The sequence below is a fragment of the Cryptomeria japonica genome, chromosome 9 (assembly GCF_030272615.1).
Source record: "Cryptomeria japonica chromosome 9, Sugi_1.0, whole genome shotgun sequence".
In the NCBI taxonomy this organism is placed as follows: Eukaryota; Viridiplantae; Streptophyta; class Pinopsida; order Cupressales; family Cupressaceae; genus Cryptomeria; species Cryptomeria japonica.
The window spans coordinates 752,835,725-752,855,069 of NC_081413.1; the positions used below are offsets into that span (position 1 = coordinate 752,835,725).

Genomic DNA, 19,345 nt, shown 5'->3' on the forward strand with positions numbered 1-19,345 from the left:
TTCTTTTGGTAGTAAGAATTTTGTTGAAAAAATTATATCTTGGTACTTGGTATGAGCATGAGCCCCATCTTGAAAATTATTAGGAGGAGTGAACTGATGAGCATTAAATAAGAAGGAATTAGATGAGATTGACCATAGACCAAATGAAAGACTTCCATATAAACTTTGACATCCTTGATATTGTTGATGACCTTCTAAATATGATTGATGAAGAATACTATGTAGTGATTTCAAAACCTTTGCCAAGGGTCAGGTGATCTAAAAGAGAGGTCACACATATTTTCAATATATCCTATTTTGTTTTGGATAAGAGCAAAATATGGCTAGAGTCAAAAATTGCTAGTCATGCATCAAGAAAATATACAAGCAAGAGACATGCATAAGGAGAATAAAGATCAAGTGATAAGTCCAATCCATATAAAGCAACACCAAATGTGTCTATCACTAGGGCCAAGTCTACACCATGAAGGGAGATGGGGATGAAGATCCCCCCAAAAAAGATTGAAATTCCAATGCGAAGGAGATATAGAAAATGTTTAGAAGATGGAGGTAAATAGTTGTAGCATTGTAAATTGTAACTGGTCCAATTTACACCTCATATTTGTGCTCCTACTTTATTGTGTCATGTCCTTATCCTCTCTCTAGGTCTAATCTGGCCCTATTATCCAAATTTTATGTCATGTACACCCTTTGGTGGGTCCTACTATGGGATACACTCCCCCTAGCTACTTATTCTAGTCCTATTTGTAGAAGGACTAGGGCATGGGATGTCTGGGTCTAAACTGGGGTGCCCCAAAATGCCTTGGTCCCTCTCAAATGGGCCCGAATTTGAAATAGGGCATGTGTTATATCTCCCTAATAACATTTGATTCCCAAGGCTACACATGACCATTGGAGGTCGGCCTAATTGGTAGTTTACCTAGGGAACCTTATATAAAGATTTTATCAATTCACTTTAGACCTAGAAGCAATCCACAACCTACCTAAAGTGTTTGTGTGTCCATGAAGCATTCATCATCAAGCATATTCAGAGATTCAAGGTTGCATATTCATCATTCGAGCATTGTGGAACAAAGTTACATCAATATTCATGCAAGCATGTGTGTGTGATTAGGGTTTTTCATGTTTATGCCATTACATTCAACATTTGTGATTATATTCAAAGAGCATTGCATCATCATCAACAATTGTAGATTTGAGGTATATCTTCTTTATATTTATTTCAATATTTGCATTATTTCATTCATGGTTAATTCCAAAATCGAGGTTTGACCTAAGGCAAACCCTTATCCCCAACATCTTTCCTTTTCTTTCTGTGTGCAAGAAAAAGGTGTGGAGCTATACTCGGGAAATCCAACAAAGTTAATAGTGACAAACAAGTTAGCTTTCGATGACGAAAAATTTTGAGGACCAAGGTGGATCTGTGCTACCAGGTCCCGAAAAATCAAACCGAAGTTCTGAGGATAAGTTCTAAACATCTTATTTTGCCTAGATCTCAGTTGGTGGCTCTGTGGGACATATGTAGCTTATTGTTTTTGTCATATTACTTCAATAATCCCTCATTTTACCCTAATTTCACAATTACATTACAAATTCAATTAAGAAATAGGATAATCAACCCGACCAATTAAATCCAATTAGAATCCCAGTCTCTTTCTTCACTAGGATGAGCCTAGATCTATTGGGTTCGGTCCTCTTTCAATGTATGTGAGTTAATTGAGCTATTTAGTAGATTTCCTTAATGAAACCCTAATTCCTAATTTTCACCTCATTACACTAATTAATAGACATAATAATATATACTAAAGATGAACATGTGTCAAACATACATAGATTCAAACTAATCAAAATGATATAGATATGTGTTCTCATATGCAAGTGAGAGAGTATAGATAGATATGAGTGAAGAGTTTGCCATATATATATAGGCAAAGTTATTGTCAAACCCAATATGAATGTGGCCATGAAGTTGCAAAACATGATTAAAAATGCACAAGTGATCAATCTTGTGTTAAGTTGCATGAAGGTGATTGTAGGTCTTCATTAATGTTCAATGCATCATGAAATGTTTTGAAGTTGAACCGATGCATAGGAGTAAGAATTGAATCGATGCATAGGAGTAAGAATTGCAAGAAAGTGTGCTTGATTCATGGTGGAAAACATGTAGAATGTAGAAGGTAACAATCGTTCGAGTCTTGGCTGGGCACGAGCTGAGAAGGTAACTCGACTGTCTGCTATCAAATGAAATTGCTCCAAAGTTATCACTTGCAATGTCATTGTGGTAAATGTAGACTGAATAACTCTATACATTTTCCAGTCATACAATGCCATTGCCATCCATTACTCGTCTCAAGAACACAACTTCACAAGGGGGAAAAGTTCAGTCTTTCATCGCTCACAGGACTTTTGCATTTGCTACACGCACAACTTTTCATAACAAGCTTATTTGCATGTATGTCCAGTGCGGGAGTTTGTTCGACGCTCGTAAAGTTTTTGACAACATGAGAGAACCAGACAGCGTCTCATGGAATACAATTATTGCAGCATACAGAAGACATGGGTATCCTCAGGAGGCAGTCACACTGTTTCACCAAATGCAACGAACAGGTTTCCAACCCGATCAGTTCATATTTGCCAGCGTGCTCCCAGCTTGTGCCAAAATGGGGGCTTTGGAACAGGGTATGGATATCCATCAAAGGATAACGGAAGGAGGGTTTTTGTCAGACATTACAGTTGGAAATGCTCTGGTAGACATGTATGCAAAATGTGGACGCGTAGACAAGGCACGTGAGTTGTTTGACAGAATGCCTCAAAGAGATATCATCTCATGGAATGCAATGATTTCAGGATACACACAAAATGGTATTCTTGACGAGGCATTAAGGCTTTTCGAAGAAATGCCTCGTAGAAATGTGTTGTCATGGACTGCAATGATTGCAGGTTATGCACAGCATGGACTTGTTGAAAAGGCTATAGAAACTTTCAAGCAAATGCAGTTGGCAGGAGTAAAACCGAATTCCACAACCTTCGTCAGTATTCTCCCAGCCTGTGCCAAAATGGGAGATTTGGAACAGGGTATGGATATCCATCAATGCATAAAGGATAGTGGAATTTCCACAAATGTTGTGGTTGCAACTGCTCTGTTAGACATGTATGCAAAATTTGGAAACATGGATAAGGCGTTTGAATTGTTTGAAAAAATGCCTCAAAGAAATGTGGTCTCATGGACTGCAATGATTGTAGGATATGCACAAAACGGATTTGTTGAAAAGGCTTTAGAAACTTTCAAGCAAATGCAATTGGCAGGTATAAAGCCAGACTCCACAACCTTTGCCAGTGTCCTCCCTGCCTGTGCGAAAATGGGAGCTTTGGAACAGGGTATAGACATCCATCAAAGCATAATGGAAGGGGGATTTTTGTCAGATATTCTAGTTGGAAATGCTCTGGTAGACATGTATGCAAAATGTGGAAGCATAAATAAGGCATGTGAACTGTTTGATAGAATGCCCCAAAAAGATGCCATCTCATGGAATGCAATGATTGCTGGATACGCACAAAATGGATTTTTTGAAAAGGCTTTAGAAACTTACAAGCAAATGCAGTTGGGAGGTGTAAAGCCAGATTCCGCAACCTTTGCCAGCATCCTTCCTGCCTGTGCCAAAATGGGAGCTTTGGAACAGGGTATGGACATCCACCAAAGTATTATGGAAGGTTTTTTTAATTCGGATATTAGAGTTGGAAATGCTCTGATAGACATGTACGCAAAGTGTGGAAGCATAGATAAGGCACGTGAACTGTTTGACAGAATGCCCCAAAGAGATGCCATCTCATGGAATGCAATTATTGCAGGATATGCACAAAATGGGTTTTGCAAGGATGCTCTCAATATCTTTGAATTAATGAAACACTCTGGAACATGTCCTGACACTGCAAGCTTTGCTTGTGTTCTGTGTGCATGCAGCCATGCAGGCTTAGTGGATGAGGGCTGTACATACTTCAATCAAATGGGTAACCCTTATTGCATTACACCTACGGTTGATCATTATGTGTGCATGGTTGACCTTCTTGCCCGTGCTGGCTATCTTGAAGAAACCCTAAACTTCATCATTAAGATGCCAATTAAACCTGTGGCGGTTGTGTGGCTGTGTTTTCTTGGTGCCTGTAGATCACATATGAATATAGTATTAGGCGGATATACAGCAACGTTGCTTTTTGATTTGGATCCCAAAAATACTGCGACTTATGTTCTTCTCTCAAATATCTATGGAGAAATGGGCAGGTGGGGTGAGGTTCAAATGGTAAGGAGATTGATGAAAGATAGAGGAATCAATAAGATCCCTGGTTGTAGCTGGATTGAAAACCATAAAATGGTACATGCTTTTTATGTAGGAGACAGATCACATCCACAGGCACAGGAGATCTAAGCAAAGTTGGGAATTGCATTTGGTTTGTTAAACATGCCCTCTGGAACAAATTAGTAGAGTTGTTAAGATCCTTTGAATATATGCCACACTGCAACAAATTTATCTCCAAGACTGTTCCAGAGATTGTTGTGAAAGATGTGAACTGTTGCAAGAGATTGTTTTTGCAGAGATTATTGGTGATGCTAAATGGACCAGTCTGAAAAGGAGGCTTGCATGATAATAATGCGCACTGTGGCAGACGTCAAGCAATAATCAATAGGTAAGCTTTTGTTTTCAGTTTTCAGAAAGTAAAGTTTTGTTTTATTAAATTTACTGCTTTCCTAAAATTAGATGCATAAAGTGTAATGCAGGTCACTGCTAAATACTCTGTTTTATGATAATATGGATGTTTTATTGAATTGTTTCAGGAAATTTACATATCTATATATGAAATGGAAAGCTGGAGGAGGAGGTGAACGGGAAAAGATCAAAGGTGAGAAACACTTAATTAAATGGAAATATGCTTTGACTATGAAGAAACAGAAGGCAAAGGCTCGCCTACTGTTTCCACTTTGTTTAGTTCTTTTGATTATATCAATAATATTATCTTTTGCCTATGTCAGGTCAATTATTTAAGATAAAATTACACATTTTAGGTTAGGTATGTAATTTCATTTAAGTGCATGTAGATTGTCTCATTTATGGTTAGATAATTTTAAGTTACTTAACACTCTTGTGCTTGGTGAGATAGTTAAAATGTATTTGTGAATTCTCAAATTTAAATTGATTTCAATCAGTTTGGTTTTAATTAGACATAAACTATTGTAATTTATATATAAGTGAAAAAATTACAATTGTGTTTATATTGCAATTAATAGATATACATGACACTTGAAAAACACGTACAAAGAGGTTTATATATTGATATTAGAGAGAAGAGAATAACATTTGTATATGTAACTATTAGTTTAAAACAAGCATAGAAGAACATAAGATAAACACAAAATAGTAGAAAAGAAATTAGACAACAAGAACGCGAGACGAATTTATAGTGGTTCGGCAATTGCCTATGTCCACTCTCAAAGCAAGGATCTATCACATTAACTGATATCAATCTTACATGACCATATACATCTTATTTATACATTTATTCAGTCATGAACGAAGAGTTGGGGAAGCCAAATAGTCATATGACCGTTGGGCTTCATATACCCAACAGTAACAATAAAATCAAAATTTATATTGGATTGTAATTGCGGATTCATAGTATTACAAAATTGTGCATGATGAGATGTATAAATGATATTAATGAGACATGGGTTTAAAGATGGTTGGAAAGAGCTAAGTAGGGCATCTTATAAATGTTTGAATTGAGAATAGGTTTAAAACAAGAGGAACTCAAAACAATGCGGGCTATCAAATTTCAAAGAAACAAAATAGGTGACATCCATAGGATTTAAAATAATATTACAATTATATTCATAATATGGTCAAAATTTCTACTTTGTTCATATGTGACAAACCTAACAAATGGCAATAAAGGTCAAATTTCATTTGATAGCATAGGAATTGAATGATTTGGCATTAGTTGTACATACAACAAATGCTATTGAAACTAAGCTCCATATGCTACACCTAAGGTTTGTTTACAATCCTTAATTATAATGACATTGTGAATCTCATTTTATTTTACTTGTTACATATCAAAATTTGAGAATAGGAGATTCAAATCATAATGTTCAAAGACCTATGAGTCATGTGACTAACACTATTTGATTAATCGATTTAAAAATGATGGCATGTTATTATTTAAGCATGCATCTTTATATACAATGCAGCTAGGAAAGTAAAGAATCTAGAATGATGAACTTCAATTCTTCATCTCATGCAAATGCATCTAACAGTTTTGTGGTTGCAAATAAACCTACACTTTAAAGTCATTATAAGTCTTGAAAATGAGTGTATTCAATATTTAGAATAGAATAATGGAGTTTGTTATGATGTATCTTATGCTCTAATAAAAGTTAATTCACTTCTTAACTATCATCAACAATATCACACTTGAGGTCTCAATGTACATCTAAAATTATAAATAAATATTTTTATGTATACATTATAACGGTATGTAATATTTGAATGGAATCAACTCCATTTTCATTAACAATAAAAATAATTATAAAATAATCATTTGGAGTGCATTATAAAAGTGGGCAAAATAGTAGTGGTTATTTAAATTTTAGAATATATGTACCACCACCCACAAAATTTATTATTAAGAAAATCAACAAAATACTAAGCTACAAGATAGCTTGATATTTATGTCATAAAAATGACATTGTTTACAAATATGTGTAAATGTTTACCAAGCAATCATATTGTAAAACACAAAAAGTATGAGCCACATGAACATCAAAGAGGTTAATTAGAGTTGTCCTCAAAAAATTGAAATGGGAGATTATGATTTGCATCTATTCCATGAGATATAAAAGGAAGAGTATTTGGGGACTAATCACATCCAATGTCATGTGTGCCTAGTGCCTTTACTTTAACCTCCCCATGCTTGGGCTAAGCATTGTAATACATTTTTTTGTCAATGAATATGTGAATTTAGTATTGATGATTGTCCTTAGGTACCAAACCACTTTCCTTATTAGAACAAGTGGGGACCATGTATAAAGATGTCATCCTATATGATCATATGGTGGCTTATAGGTCTATTGTGCTTACTTTTATTATCATAACTCTTGCATGGAGAATTAAGACCATAAGGAGACACCTTAGTCATAAGTTGTGTCTGGCCTTAACATTTGAGCAAGTCTAGAGATCTTGTAATTGTTAAGACTCTTAGTTGGTGTAGGAGCACCTAGTTTCAAGAGGTTCCATGAGGTCAAGAGTGATGTCATGAGTAATTTCAATAATTTTTGAGTTTATAAGGTCTATTTGAGTCATTGTAAATCATAATGTAAGGCTATGTAAGCCATTTGTCATAAATTTTCCAAAAGGTCCTCATGAGGTTGAAGTGTTCCAAAATGTGTTAAAAGACCCAAATAAGGGTAATAAGGATGTAAAATGCATAAATGAGGAGTTCCTAAATGGTTAAAGGGTAGTTATGAGAGTTATCAAGGATGGGAACCACTATTTAAATGATGTAATGTTGATCCAAACCGAAGAGAAAGAAGGAGTACATTTTGATTGAAATTGGGAATTCAAAAAATTTTGTTTTGCAGTCCTAAAGCAATTATCTTCTCTATTTCCAGGCCTTGTACGGCCATGTAAGGCCTGGAAATAGTGTATAATTATTATGAAAAGTTAGGGCAATGAGTTAACTTTCTTTTGGCTTTGGTTTGGTGTTTTTTTATGAAGGAATGAATGAGTTATGTTAGTTATTGTAAAAACAGTTTGTAAACCCTCATTTACAAAGGTGTGTGCAAGGGTTTGATCATATTCCAAATTTTAACCATGGGAAAATTCTGAATATTAGTTATTATGAGAGTAGATTCAAGAGGCTTTCAGATGGATTTTATTTCATATCAAATGGGTTTGTATTTTGGGAGATATTTGATGCCCTAGGCGGACTATACATGCACAATTCTTGTTTTTCTGTAACAGTCAAAATGGTCTCGGTGCAGAGACCATAACTCTTAAATAAACCATTGGATTGTTCTAAATTTTGGATATATTTTAGTAATCCTAGTTATCTACATCTCCACCAAAGCGATTTTGAAAATGTTTTTTGGTTGGATAAATGTTAATAACAGAATGCAGGGTATCAAAACTGTCACAACTGGGACAGATTTGGAAGGTGATCGGAAGCATGGAGTGGATGGACTCATGATTGATTGGTATGAGTTTGTAAGGATGTGATGAAAGTTTTTTTGATTATTGAAGGTTATTTATTGAATGTTTAAGTTTATGGAATGTAAAGGTTGTAAGTATCTTTGATAAGATTGAGGAGCCTATCATATTTGTTATTGATTCAATGATAAGGTGTATTGTTACATGAGAAATGCCTCTAAAAATGTTGTTCAGATGATTCGATCAACATGATCCTTGATGGTTGGTTGGTTTTCCATGATGTCATTAGCCATCTTTGACAATTGATGTTCAATTTGTGAATGGACATACATAAGCACATAAAAGCCTTTTGATCTAAATTAAGAAAATATCATTGGAAAAATAGTAAAAGAATAAAATTTCTACTTCCCCTATTTAAGTTAAAACTAGATGAACATTTTTTGTGATACATTTGTGAAATAACCAAGCCACATTATACACCTGCACAAAAAATGATGAAGCACACCAGGATGATACCCAAGGCATGGAACATTGGCGCACTAAGCATGGTGATAAAAGTGGAAGACTTTTACTCAATTATCAAGTTCTAGCAAAGGTGATGAAACTATTCCAATCTTTTGCAATTCTTACAAATTTCTTCCCATCTTTTACTTTTTAGTACCTTCCTTGCTTGAAGTCCTATAGATATCATGTGCATCTTTGCAACCTTTACAAGTTGCTTATTGAATTCCAATTAATGCATCCTTTATTCCTTGTCGAACTTTGAACCTTGCATGCAACTTTGTAACTTTTGCAATTTACAAGATACCTTTTGGTTCCTACAACCTTCCCTCTTTGAAAAACTTTGTAGTTTTCATGGAACTTTATAACTCTAATAAATTATGCGATGGATTTTGATTCTTGCAACCTTTGACTTCTATGAAACTTCAAAGTTCGTGTGCAATGTTGCAACTCTTATAAATTGCATATTCAATAAACAAATTGCACAAAGAGGAAATATTTTGCAATTACTTTATAATACTTGAGAATAATAAGCCACTTCAAGGGGGGAAACCTTCAAAAGTCTCCAAGAAGAACATAAATTGCAATATGATGATAATTTAAACTAACCACTAACTCTTATATATTGTGTTTGTCTTAGATGTTATCCAAGTTGAATTAGATGCTTAAATATAGAATCTAGGATGACCTTAATATCTAAATAAGAATATAATAGTGATCATATAATTTAATTAAGAGTTAAGGTAGCCACAAGTTTACTACTCATAACTCTATGCACACTATAGGATTAAGAGTGTATCATACCCCCCTTTTCTACAATAATTATCCTTAATGTTGATCAACTATGGATCCTTCCACACAAAGTTTTCACCTTCCCATGTAACATCTTTAACCAACAAATTATTTCACTAAATGAGATACTTGGTTGTTGTCCTAGTCCTTAACTTATTTGACTGTTTCTAGAGAATTGACTTTGGATCCAAGCTTATTCTTCCTTCTTCATCTAATTTTTGTATGTAGGGATCTATCAATCTATCACTCTTTTTAAATAGGAAATATGGAAAAATAGATGTATATTTTTTGTTGTAACCCAAGCTTGGAGGCTACACTACCTGTCTTCTAAATTTTTTGGTGACAACTTATTATTTATTTGTTTCTTTGGGGAGAATTGCTTATAAGGTTGCAATATTAAGAAAACTGAAACACCTACTTCATAAATCCTTTGGCTATAGTGTTGGTTAAATCATTTTATTTTATTGAATTGTGTGTCATGCCCAAATTCTCCTTGAGTCTTGAAAATACCTATTGTCGATGATTCATGTTGCCTTCCACAACTTGAACTCCCATAAATGGAGATATTTTTCAAGAAGAATGGAAAGAATTGTTATGTCACCATTCTTGTAGTAGTACTTTGAGACTATTTATCTAAAGTGAAACAACATAGGTACCTTTTTAAACACTTATAAATAATCTTAATTTTTCCATCTAACTAATGATGGCATGAAGAGATGCAATTCAATTGAGTACTCAAACAAGAGAATATCTTGGTCCAAAATTTATTAATAAAGATAGGATCATGGGTACCATGTAACTTTTGTATATTCTCTAGAAATTATTTTTACCACTATACCATGTAACTCTACTTTGATTTCTTCAACACAATCTACTTATAAAATTAAAATGAAACATAATAATGCCTCATCCTTTTCATCCTTCTTGGATAGTGCAACAACCATAATATTATCCTTCCCTTTCTTATAGATGATCTCAAATTCACAACTCAATATCTTAGTGACCTATTTTTGTTATTGTTAAGAAAATAATCATTGGTCCAAAAATATATCTTCAGCCATCATGATCTATCCTAATTTTGAAGTGTCTACCTATTAGATATGGCCTACATTGTTTCACTACATGAAGAATAGTTGATTCTTATCTTTTAATAGATGAATCTTAAAATTAATGATCATATAAGCATCACACTCCATAACAAATTCCTTAGTAAGTCTAGAATGGCTAGAATGGGAGTGGTGTACATAGCCTCCTTCAATCTCTAAATTGTTATATTAGCTAGCTCAATCCATTGAAAAAAATCCTTCTTCTATAGACTTGTGAGGGGTGCTATTATGCAGCCATCATTGTTCATAAATATTCTATAGTATCTAATGAGTCTTAGGAAGCTCCTCAAGTTTATAATGGTTTTAAAAATAGGTCACTTTTTGATAGTTGTTAGGAATAGAATCACAATTAGCACACATTCCCTTAGTTTGAAATTGCTAGAGAAAGGTGTACTAATTGATTCAAAATCTTATATTTAAAAGCTTTTCAACACCTTCTGTATGTACTCACTCTAAGATAATGTTAACTGACAATTTTCCCTATATCTTTTTATTCACTTACCATGGATTTGTTTTGCAACACCCAAAATCTTCATTGCAAATGAATTAGCCAATTTTATTTTGAGCACATTTATGTTTTGCATGTTATACCTTATCGACTTATAATAACAAGATGATATGCTACCATTAGCTAGTCTTTTGACATAAATATAGCGGTTAGACTGGCATCTGTTATAACCTTATTCTATCATGGACCTGCCAAATTTCTACCACTACTATAGAGCTTGGTGTAGGCCATAAAAGCTCTTCTTCAACCTACATACTAATTTCTCTTTATCTTTGACCTCATGCACCCCTATTGATGTTGATATAAATCTCTTCCTCCAAATCCCCATTGAGAAAAGTTGTCTTTACATTTGATTATTCAAGATACAAATCTTCTACTACCACTAGACTTAAAATAGTTCGAATTGAAGTTGTTATAACAACATGAGAAAATATTTCATCAAAATTTACCTTTCTTTTTTACAAAACCTTTTACAACAAGTTTGGCCTTGTACCTCATTTTGCCTCCATCTTCTTCCTTCAACCTATAAACACATTTATTTTGCAAGGCTCTTTTTCTTGTAGGAAACTAAACCAAGTCCCAAGTTTAGTTATGTGTCAAATATTCCATCTCCTCTTTCATGATTTTCTCCTTCTTTCTAGTTTCTACCTACATTACTTCTTCATAACTTTTTGGTTCACCAAAAATAGCCAACAATACATAATACAATAAAGGAGAGTATCATTTAGGGGTGTACTTAACCTAATAAGCATTCTTGTTGGATTTTGAGGTACCTACTATTGTTTTTTATACAAAAGAGAAACAGGGACTGGAACCCAATAGATAAGGTTGCCCAGAAAGATAGACATTAAACTCCGGCAGCCCAAACCAACACAAGAAAACATGATAGCAAGAAACTATCCCCAGGGATTTACAGGCACCCTGAACTAGAGGAAAAGACAGCACACCCAAACCACAAAACCAAGGCGATCCCAATAAAAATGCTAGCATACACCAAGGAATGCACACAACAAAGGGTTTTAGCTAGCTCCCTCAACCAGAAGAGGACAAACAACACATTACTTCTTCCCTTTTTGGGAGCGAAGGGTCATATCAAAAGCAGTCACAGATTTAGATTTTTTCCTTTTCACTGATATCCACCCTTCCTCCACCTTTGCAATGGAATCCATCCAAGAAGTTGGGTGCAAAGGACTTGAGAAAGAGCCATCCAAGTCCAAAGGACCAGTAGCATCCAAAGAGCCAACGACATCGACTTCCTCCCTAACAACAATGGGAAGGACAACCACATCAGAAGAAACACCAGCCTGCAACCCACGAGCCCTAGCAGCCACCATAGGTCATGAAGAATCAGAGCCACCCTCCCTAGAGGAAGTCTCCCCTTCCACCAGAGGAGCCGTAGTAGCAGTCGAGCAATCCTGAGCAACCACCTAGGAGAAAATTCGCTATGAAGAATTCTTCAGAACATAATAATGCTGAACCGAAGCACCATTCCACCAAGACGCATAATGTTTCTTAGTAACACCAAGATCACATTTAGCAGCAACATGACTTGTTTTAAAGCACTTTCTGCATCTGAAGGGAACCCCTTCATAGTCCAAAGACTGAATCCAATGGCCCTTAGAAGATATAAGCTTAATCTTTGCAAGAAAACCCTTAGACACATCAATGTTGTGAGAGTTGAGAAATACAACACCACAGGAGCCCAGAAGATCTCTGCAAGCTAAATAACCTGTTACAAGGAGAAGCAATGAAGCAAATAACAGATAAAACAAATGCACAGAAAATATGCTAAAAAATATGAGAGATCAATATTCACAAAATGTGTAATGTGATAATCCTTAATCTTACAATACAAAGAAAAGAGATAACCTCTAATAGGTCAAGAAACCCTAAAAAGGAAAACCTAGGCTTGCACATAATAATTAATAAAAGAATTAATTATTATGCACCGAAAGTTAGCTTAAGTGTAAAAGAGATAAAGGGAACTTAAATAATTAAATAAATATTGTTTAATTAATCAAATAAATACCCGAATACTCTAACACCCCCCCTTAAGCTAGACTTAGGGAGAAGCTAAAACCTAGAACAACTATTGAAAGCAAGAAAGATGGGTCCTGACAACAAGGCCTGATCAGGTACCCACATACAACCAAATCTCTATGAACTGGAGAAATAGAGAAAACCACGTGGGAACAAAATTCTACTCCAAACAGAGATGGAAAAAGCAAGAAGAAGGATTGAAAAAGCCTCCAAACAAGAATGTTCCAAAAAGATAGGAACAAGAGAAGATCAGAAGAATCACTAAAGCATGAAGAACCTGCAAACAATGTTGAAGAATAACTGCTGATCTGAAGAACCTCCACTGAAATAGAACATGACCAGGTAGAGAAGACTGTGATCTGTATGAGTGCCCTCAAACGACACTACTCGAATCAGAAAGAAAACAAAGGCAAACAACTGAACTCGAAGATACAGATGGTATGAGAAACCAAATCCTAAAGAGCTGATCAATCGAACCACGGAAGCATTAGAACTAATAGGACAAACCTCCCCATAATGCTGAAAAAAGGGAGAGGGACAGGTACATTGAAAAGAACGGCCAACAAGAACTGCACGACGAAGAACCATGAACATCGAAGGTGCAGAGACAATACATAGTGTCGTGGAAGTAACACTCACTTGACACACAACATGAGGCGAATGTCGTGGAAGGAACACTCACTAGACAAAGGTAGATGACAAAACAAGGCAAACATCAACCCCCTTAATGACACTTTATAAGTAGTGCATGTACAATAAGGCACAAGATGTGCAAGATCCCAAGTAAACAATGCATGATGACACTTTATCTCAGTGCATTTTCATAAAAGAAGCTACAATGATAAGAAGACTAGAAATAGAAAGAAGAACCAAAATAGAGACATCCTACTTAGAGAAGAAATCCCAGGACCTGAAACAACCAAGATATCCACAGAGTACTGAAAAAGAAAAAAAACTGAAGAAAATATTCCTAGAGCAGAATCTAGAAAGAAAACTCATATGGCTGGAAATTACACAGGACAAACTTTCTAATGATATAAAGTTTTCGAGAAACGGAGGTCGGATGCTCATTCTATGGCTCCCAGAGTGCAAAAAAGAGACCTCACTTTGACTGGAAAAAAAAATAGTCAAATAGCAAAATTGGAAAAAAATTCCAACATCACGAGGTCTGGCTCGGAACCAACTTTCCGACGCCTATTCGTTTTCGAAAAAACAACTCCGTATGCTCAAGATATGAGGAAAAAACCAAACCCCCCTTCAAAACAAGAGGGAGGGGTAGTCTAGTGGCAGGGGCAGGCAGAGGTGGCCCGTGGGCGGCGCAGTGGTGGCGGCCAAGCGGTGACTAAGCGGTGGTCGGTGGTGTTTCTGGCGGCAGAGTTACCAGTAGGCGGAGCCAGGGTGGTCGGCGGGGTTATCGGCAGGCGGAGCTAGGGTGGCCAACGGGCGGGGCATTGCAGCGGTTGAGGGTTGCAACAACGGCGGGGGGTGGGAAGGCGCTACGACGGTAGTGCTGGAAAGGGCCGCAGGCGAGGGCCGGGAAAGGAGTTGCGACAGCGGGGGTTGGAGGGCGTCGACGGGGCCCGCTTTGACAGCGGCAGTGAGTGGCCTGTAGGTTGGTAGGGGGCCCCACGGTACCCTGCGTACTGTGGGAAAATCCCCCAAAAACTTTGTTAAAAAAAACTTTTTCATTTTGCCTTTTTGCAAAAAATTTTGATTTTTGATTTTTTGATTTTTTTTTTCAAAAAATTGGCTTGCATGCCATAAAAAGCCTCTGATACCATATGAGAGTTGAGAAATACAACACCACATGAGCCCAAATGATCTCTGCAAGCTGAATAACCTGTTACAAGGAGAAGCAAGGAAGCAAATAACAAATAAAACAAATACATAGAAAATATGCTAAAAAAGATGAGAGCTCAATATTCACAAAATGTGTAATGTGATAATCCTTAATCTTACAATACAAAAAAAAGAGATAACCTCTAATAGGTCAAGAAACCCTAAAAAGGAAAACCTAGGCTTGCACATAATAATTAATAAAAGAATTAATTATTATGCACCTAAAGTTAGTTTAAGTGTAAAAGAGATAAAGGGAACTTAAATAATTAAATAAATATTGTTTAATTAATCAAGTAAATACCCAAATACTCTAACAAATGTCCACCAAAATGCGAGCATAGGTGGAATGGCGAATATTAAAAGAATCAACATCGAACATCAGAAAGTCCCCAAGAGCCTCACCCACTTCCTCTAGAAGAGAATCCACCCAAAGATGAAGTGGGAGGTTAGGGAGCCTAACCCACATAGGCATCTTGTTGAAAATTTCAGAAGAGGGATTGAAATCTTTGTGCCAAGGCTTAACCATTAACACAAAACAATCATCCCAGCTGAAGAAATGATCACACAAAATACTTTTTCTGTCCTCAACATTTTCAAATTTTGCTATGAAAAACCCTTTAGCCAAAGGGAAGATATGAACTGTACCAGACAAGATGGGCTCCCAGTGCTTGGATATCCATGCATGAAGATCTCGAAGGCTGGGCCAAAAACCTCTAAATCTACAAATAATACCATGAGCAACGAAAACAATGACAACATGATCAATCTTAGCCTCAGTATCCTCTTCCAAAGAAATGGCAATGGACCTGCAGACAGGAGAAGGCTCTGCCACAGGAGCAACCCTCATCTTAACCCCAGCATTGGAGTGGTTACCCCTAGGAGGCGGAGCAGAAACAACACCCACACCTGAAGAGGGAGGAGCCTACACTGAAGGCGGCGGAAGAGCACCTGAAACGGAAGGAGAAGCCAACAGGGTAGAACCATAACCACTTGTAGAGACCTGCAGGCACACCTTAGCCCCCGAACCACCCACCTTGGTGGGGCCAGGATCCCCCAAAGCAGAGACAGGACCACCAAAGGCATAAGCAGATCCCCCTTTCGTAGCACCAACAGTCAAAGGGGATTCAAAAATCCCTAGCGGGCGGGAAACACCTCCGACAACCATATATTAATGTTTAATAGATATTTTGTCAAGGTACCTACTATTGTTCTTGTTGTTGAGCATTTTGATTTTCTAGCACCTATGGAACTTCATTTTATGATTTCATCAAGCACTTTATATTTTGTGTTTTCCCTATTTTGTTTCTTTCCCTGCAACTGATATTTTTGCATGACCTTCTCATTGAATATCACATCTCTAATCCTAATGGTTTTATGATTTTCATAATCCTATGAGCGTTATCCAAAACCATTAACTTCATATCCAATAAAAGTACACTTCTTGGACATTTCCTCGAGCTTTGTTTTATTTTCTATATCAATATGGACAAATACTTCATAATCATTTTTGTAAGAAATAAGTAGTATACCTTTTTACCCGTCCATGCATCCTCTGGAATACAACCATCCAAGGAACTTCAAGGCCCTCTATTTATTATGTAGTAGCATCCATAACATCTACCAAAATTTGTAAGGACAACCTACATGCAATTTCACACTTCTTGTACACTCCATGATTGTCCTATTCAAACTTAAGACACACCATTTTCTTGTAGTTTTCATGGAACCATGTTTTCTCTATAGATCCCATGATAAGAATAGTATCTATCAAACTCATTGCTACAATATTCACCTCCATTATCTAATTTGAGACCTTTAAATGCATTTTTATCATGTTCTCAACAAAATATTTCTATTTCTTAAAATTTTTAAAACATCAAATTTTATTTGAATGAAAAAAACTCATTTTTATACTTGCATCATCAATAAAAGTAATATAATACTAAGAGCTATCAAGAGATGATACTAGAGCTAGTCCCCATACATCTGAATGCACAAGATCTAACTTTTTGCTCTTCTTTTCTTTTCTCAACTTTGAGAAATATGAATCTCTTTTGTTTTTCATAGACACAATTTTCACAAAAATCCAAATTAGCCTACTTCAAACTTCACAAAAACTCCTTAATTGGAGAATCATCATCCCCTTCTCATTCATATGCCCAAGACTATTGTGCCATAATGTTATATATACTCTTATAGAATCTAAGAGAATACAAAAATCTAAATTACATGTACATAAAATATAATCTACCTATCTTTTCCCCTTTTTCTATTATTAATGATGATTTAGTGACCTTCGACAAATTCTCTATAAATGTAATTGTACAACCTCCATTTCTTAGTTGACCTACTGAAATTAGATTTCTTCTCAAATCAAGAACATGTCTCACCTCTTTCAACAACCTTTGGTTTCCATTATGTAATTTTATTTGTATCTTAAATGCTTTCCAACAATTTTACATGGTTCATCATCACCAAAATAAACCTATCCAAAATCACCTTGAACATAGCCTAGAAAATATAAATTTATGTTGATATCAACTCAAATTCACGAATCTATATACAAATTGGTAAACTAATGTTTAGGGTATCAATTTTAATTTTAATCATAAAGTAAATTTTGATATATGAATCAATTTCGATGGTAAATTAGATAATATCATATTGTATACATTAATGAATAATTTTAATAATTAATGAATATGTGATAATATCATATTTTATATTTTAATGAATAATTTTTATAATTAATATGTCAAATTTAGATAAAGTTAGTGTTTTTGTTTCAAATTTAGGGTTTATATTGAGATAATATTAAGTTTCTATTTCAAATTTAACGTTTATGTTGGTGAAATAAAGTTAATATTTCTATTTTAAATTAGTGTTTTCTAATTTTCATTTCAAATTGGTACTTTATATTTCTATTTTGCTTTCAAATTTGGGTTTTTGACTTAGAATTATAGTTTAGAATTTGCATTTAAATTTAAGTTCCATTTAATACATACTTATACAAATATAACATATTTTTTAAAATCTTTATTTTTTTAATAAATATTGAATATTTAATTAAAAATAAAAAATATAATACTTTAAGTAGGTTGAAGACCTCCTTTGATTTGGGGCCTGAGAGGAAGAATGTTCGAGATTGAAAACTCAAAACTAGTGTTGTCCTAGATAATTCTTAGAACACCAAGCTAAGACAACATTAGAATGTTTTCTTATACAATATTGAAGTCATTTGATGTTTTTTGTGATTTAATGGATGTAAGTAAAAAAAATAGATATAACATTAGTAGTATTAGCTACTAAATTTGATGATAGCTACATAACTCTTTGCAAGGATACAAAATTAACAAGGCCTTGAATCCAGTATAATGAGCATATGGGTCCATAGGTGATTTAACATCAACCAAAAAACTTTCAACTTTTGCTTTCAATTTTGGTTATATTTGGTTGCGTTTTAGTTGGTGTTTGATGATTTTCCTCGAGTGGATATTCAACTCAATTTAGGTAAGTGAAGAGTATCACTTTGTAAAAGAGAATAAAGGGCATCTATAGTTTAAATTTAGTGAATTTTGAGTTCTTTGGGAGAAAGTTATAGCATTTTTGTAAAATCAAAGGTTTGTGAACTCCTTGGTTCAACAAAAGCAAATTTATTGAAAGTAAAATTTTCTCATCGAAACACTTGGTTTCTTTATATTTCAAAAAAAAATCTAGTTTGCAAACTCTCGAGTTCACCAAAAGGTGATGTCACCGAAAAAATAAGTTGATGGTGTGCAAAAAGAATGGTTTTTGGAAACATGAGTTTGTGAAAAGTTATTTTTGCCAAAAATACAAGTTCGTGAACCTTCCATTTCTTCAAAAGAAGAATGTTTTGACCCCTTCACTAGTTTGTAAACTAGTTAAGATGCTAAAAGAACCTTGTGAAAGTCTAATTTCATTGAAAATGACATGGAAGAAGTGTTCTATAATTCATGAAGGTCTCGATTCATTAAAAGGAGATTGTGACAAGTATTTGGTTAGAAGAAGACTTGATTGATAGATGGGTTTTCATATTGATGGCATTCAAAATTACTTTTCTAAAGATGAAACAAATTCTTTAGAAGTCAATTTAGTTGTGATGGTTCCAATGTTTAGACTCTTCAACTTCTCCAACCAAATATATACATGGATATCGATGTTTTGTGTAAGAGGGGAAATGCAAAATGATTTTATTACCCACAAGGAAGGAATATCCTATTCTCAATTTTGTGGAATTGTAGGTGGTATTATATAGGAAGAGTCTCAACAATTTGAATGGTCAAGGACGTTAGTTTGTAATTATATCAAGTTAGTTGGATTGGTATCCGACAAGTCTCAAC

The 19,345-nt window shown here is 34.9% G+C and overlaps 1 protein-coding gene across 2 annotated transcripts; it reads left to right on the plus strand.

The window, feature by feature from the left end:
* The first annotated feature begins 1,977 nt into the window (after nucleotides 1–1,977).
* LOC131064635 (pentatricopeptide repeat-containing protein At2g13600) lies at nucleotides 1,978–8,419 on the plus strand. 2 transcript variants are annotated; one of them, XM_057998833.2, is made up of 3 exons: nucleotides 1,978–2,218; nucleotides 2,318–4,683; nucleotides 4,832–5,110. In XM_057998833.2, the coding sequence occupies exon 2, from the start codon at nucleotides 2,325–2,327 to the stop codon at nucleotides 4,422–4,424; it is 2,100 nt and encodes a 699-aa protein (XP_057854816.2). In that variant the 5' UTR covers nucleotides 1,978–2,218; nucleotides 2,318–2,324; the 3' UTR covers nucleotides 4,425–4,683; nucleotides 4,832–5,110. The 2 variants fall into 2 exon arrangements, with proteins under 2 accessions (XP_057854816.2, XP_057854815.2); XM_057998832.2 differs by adding an exon at nucleotides 8,162–8,419 and having other exon boundaries at nucleotides 1,979–4,683; nucleotides 4,832–4,896.
* The last annotated feature ends 10,926 nt before the right edge of the window (nucleotides 8,420–19,345 follow it).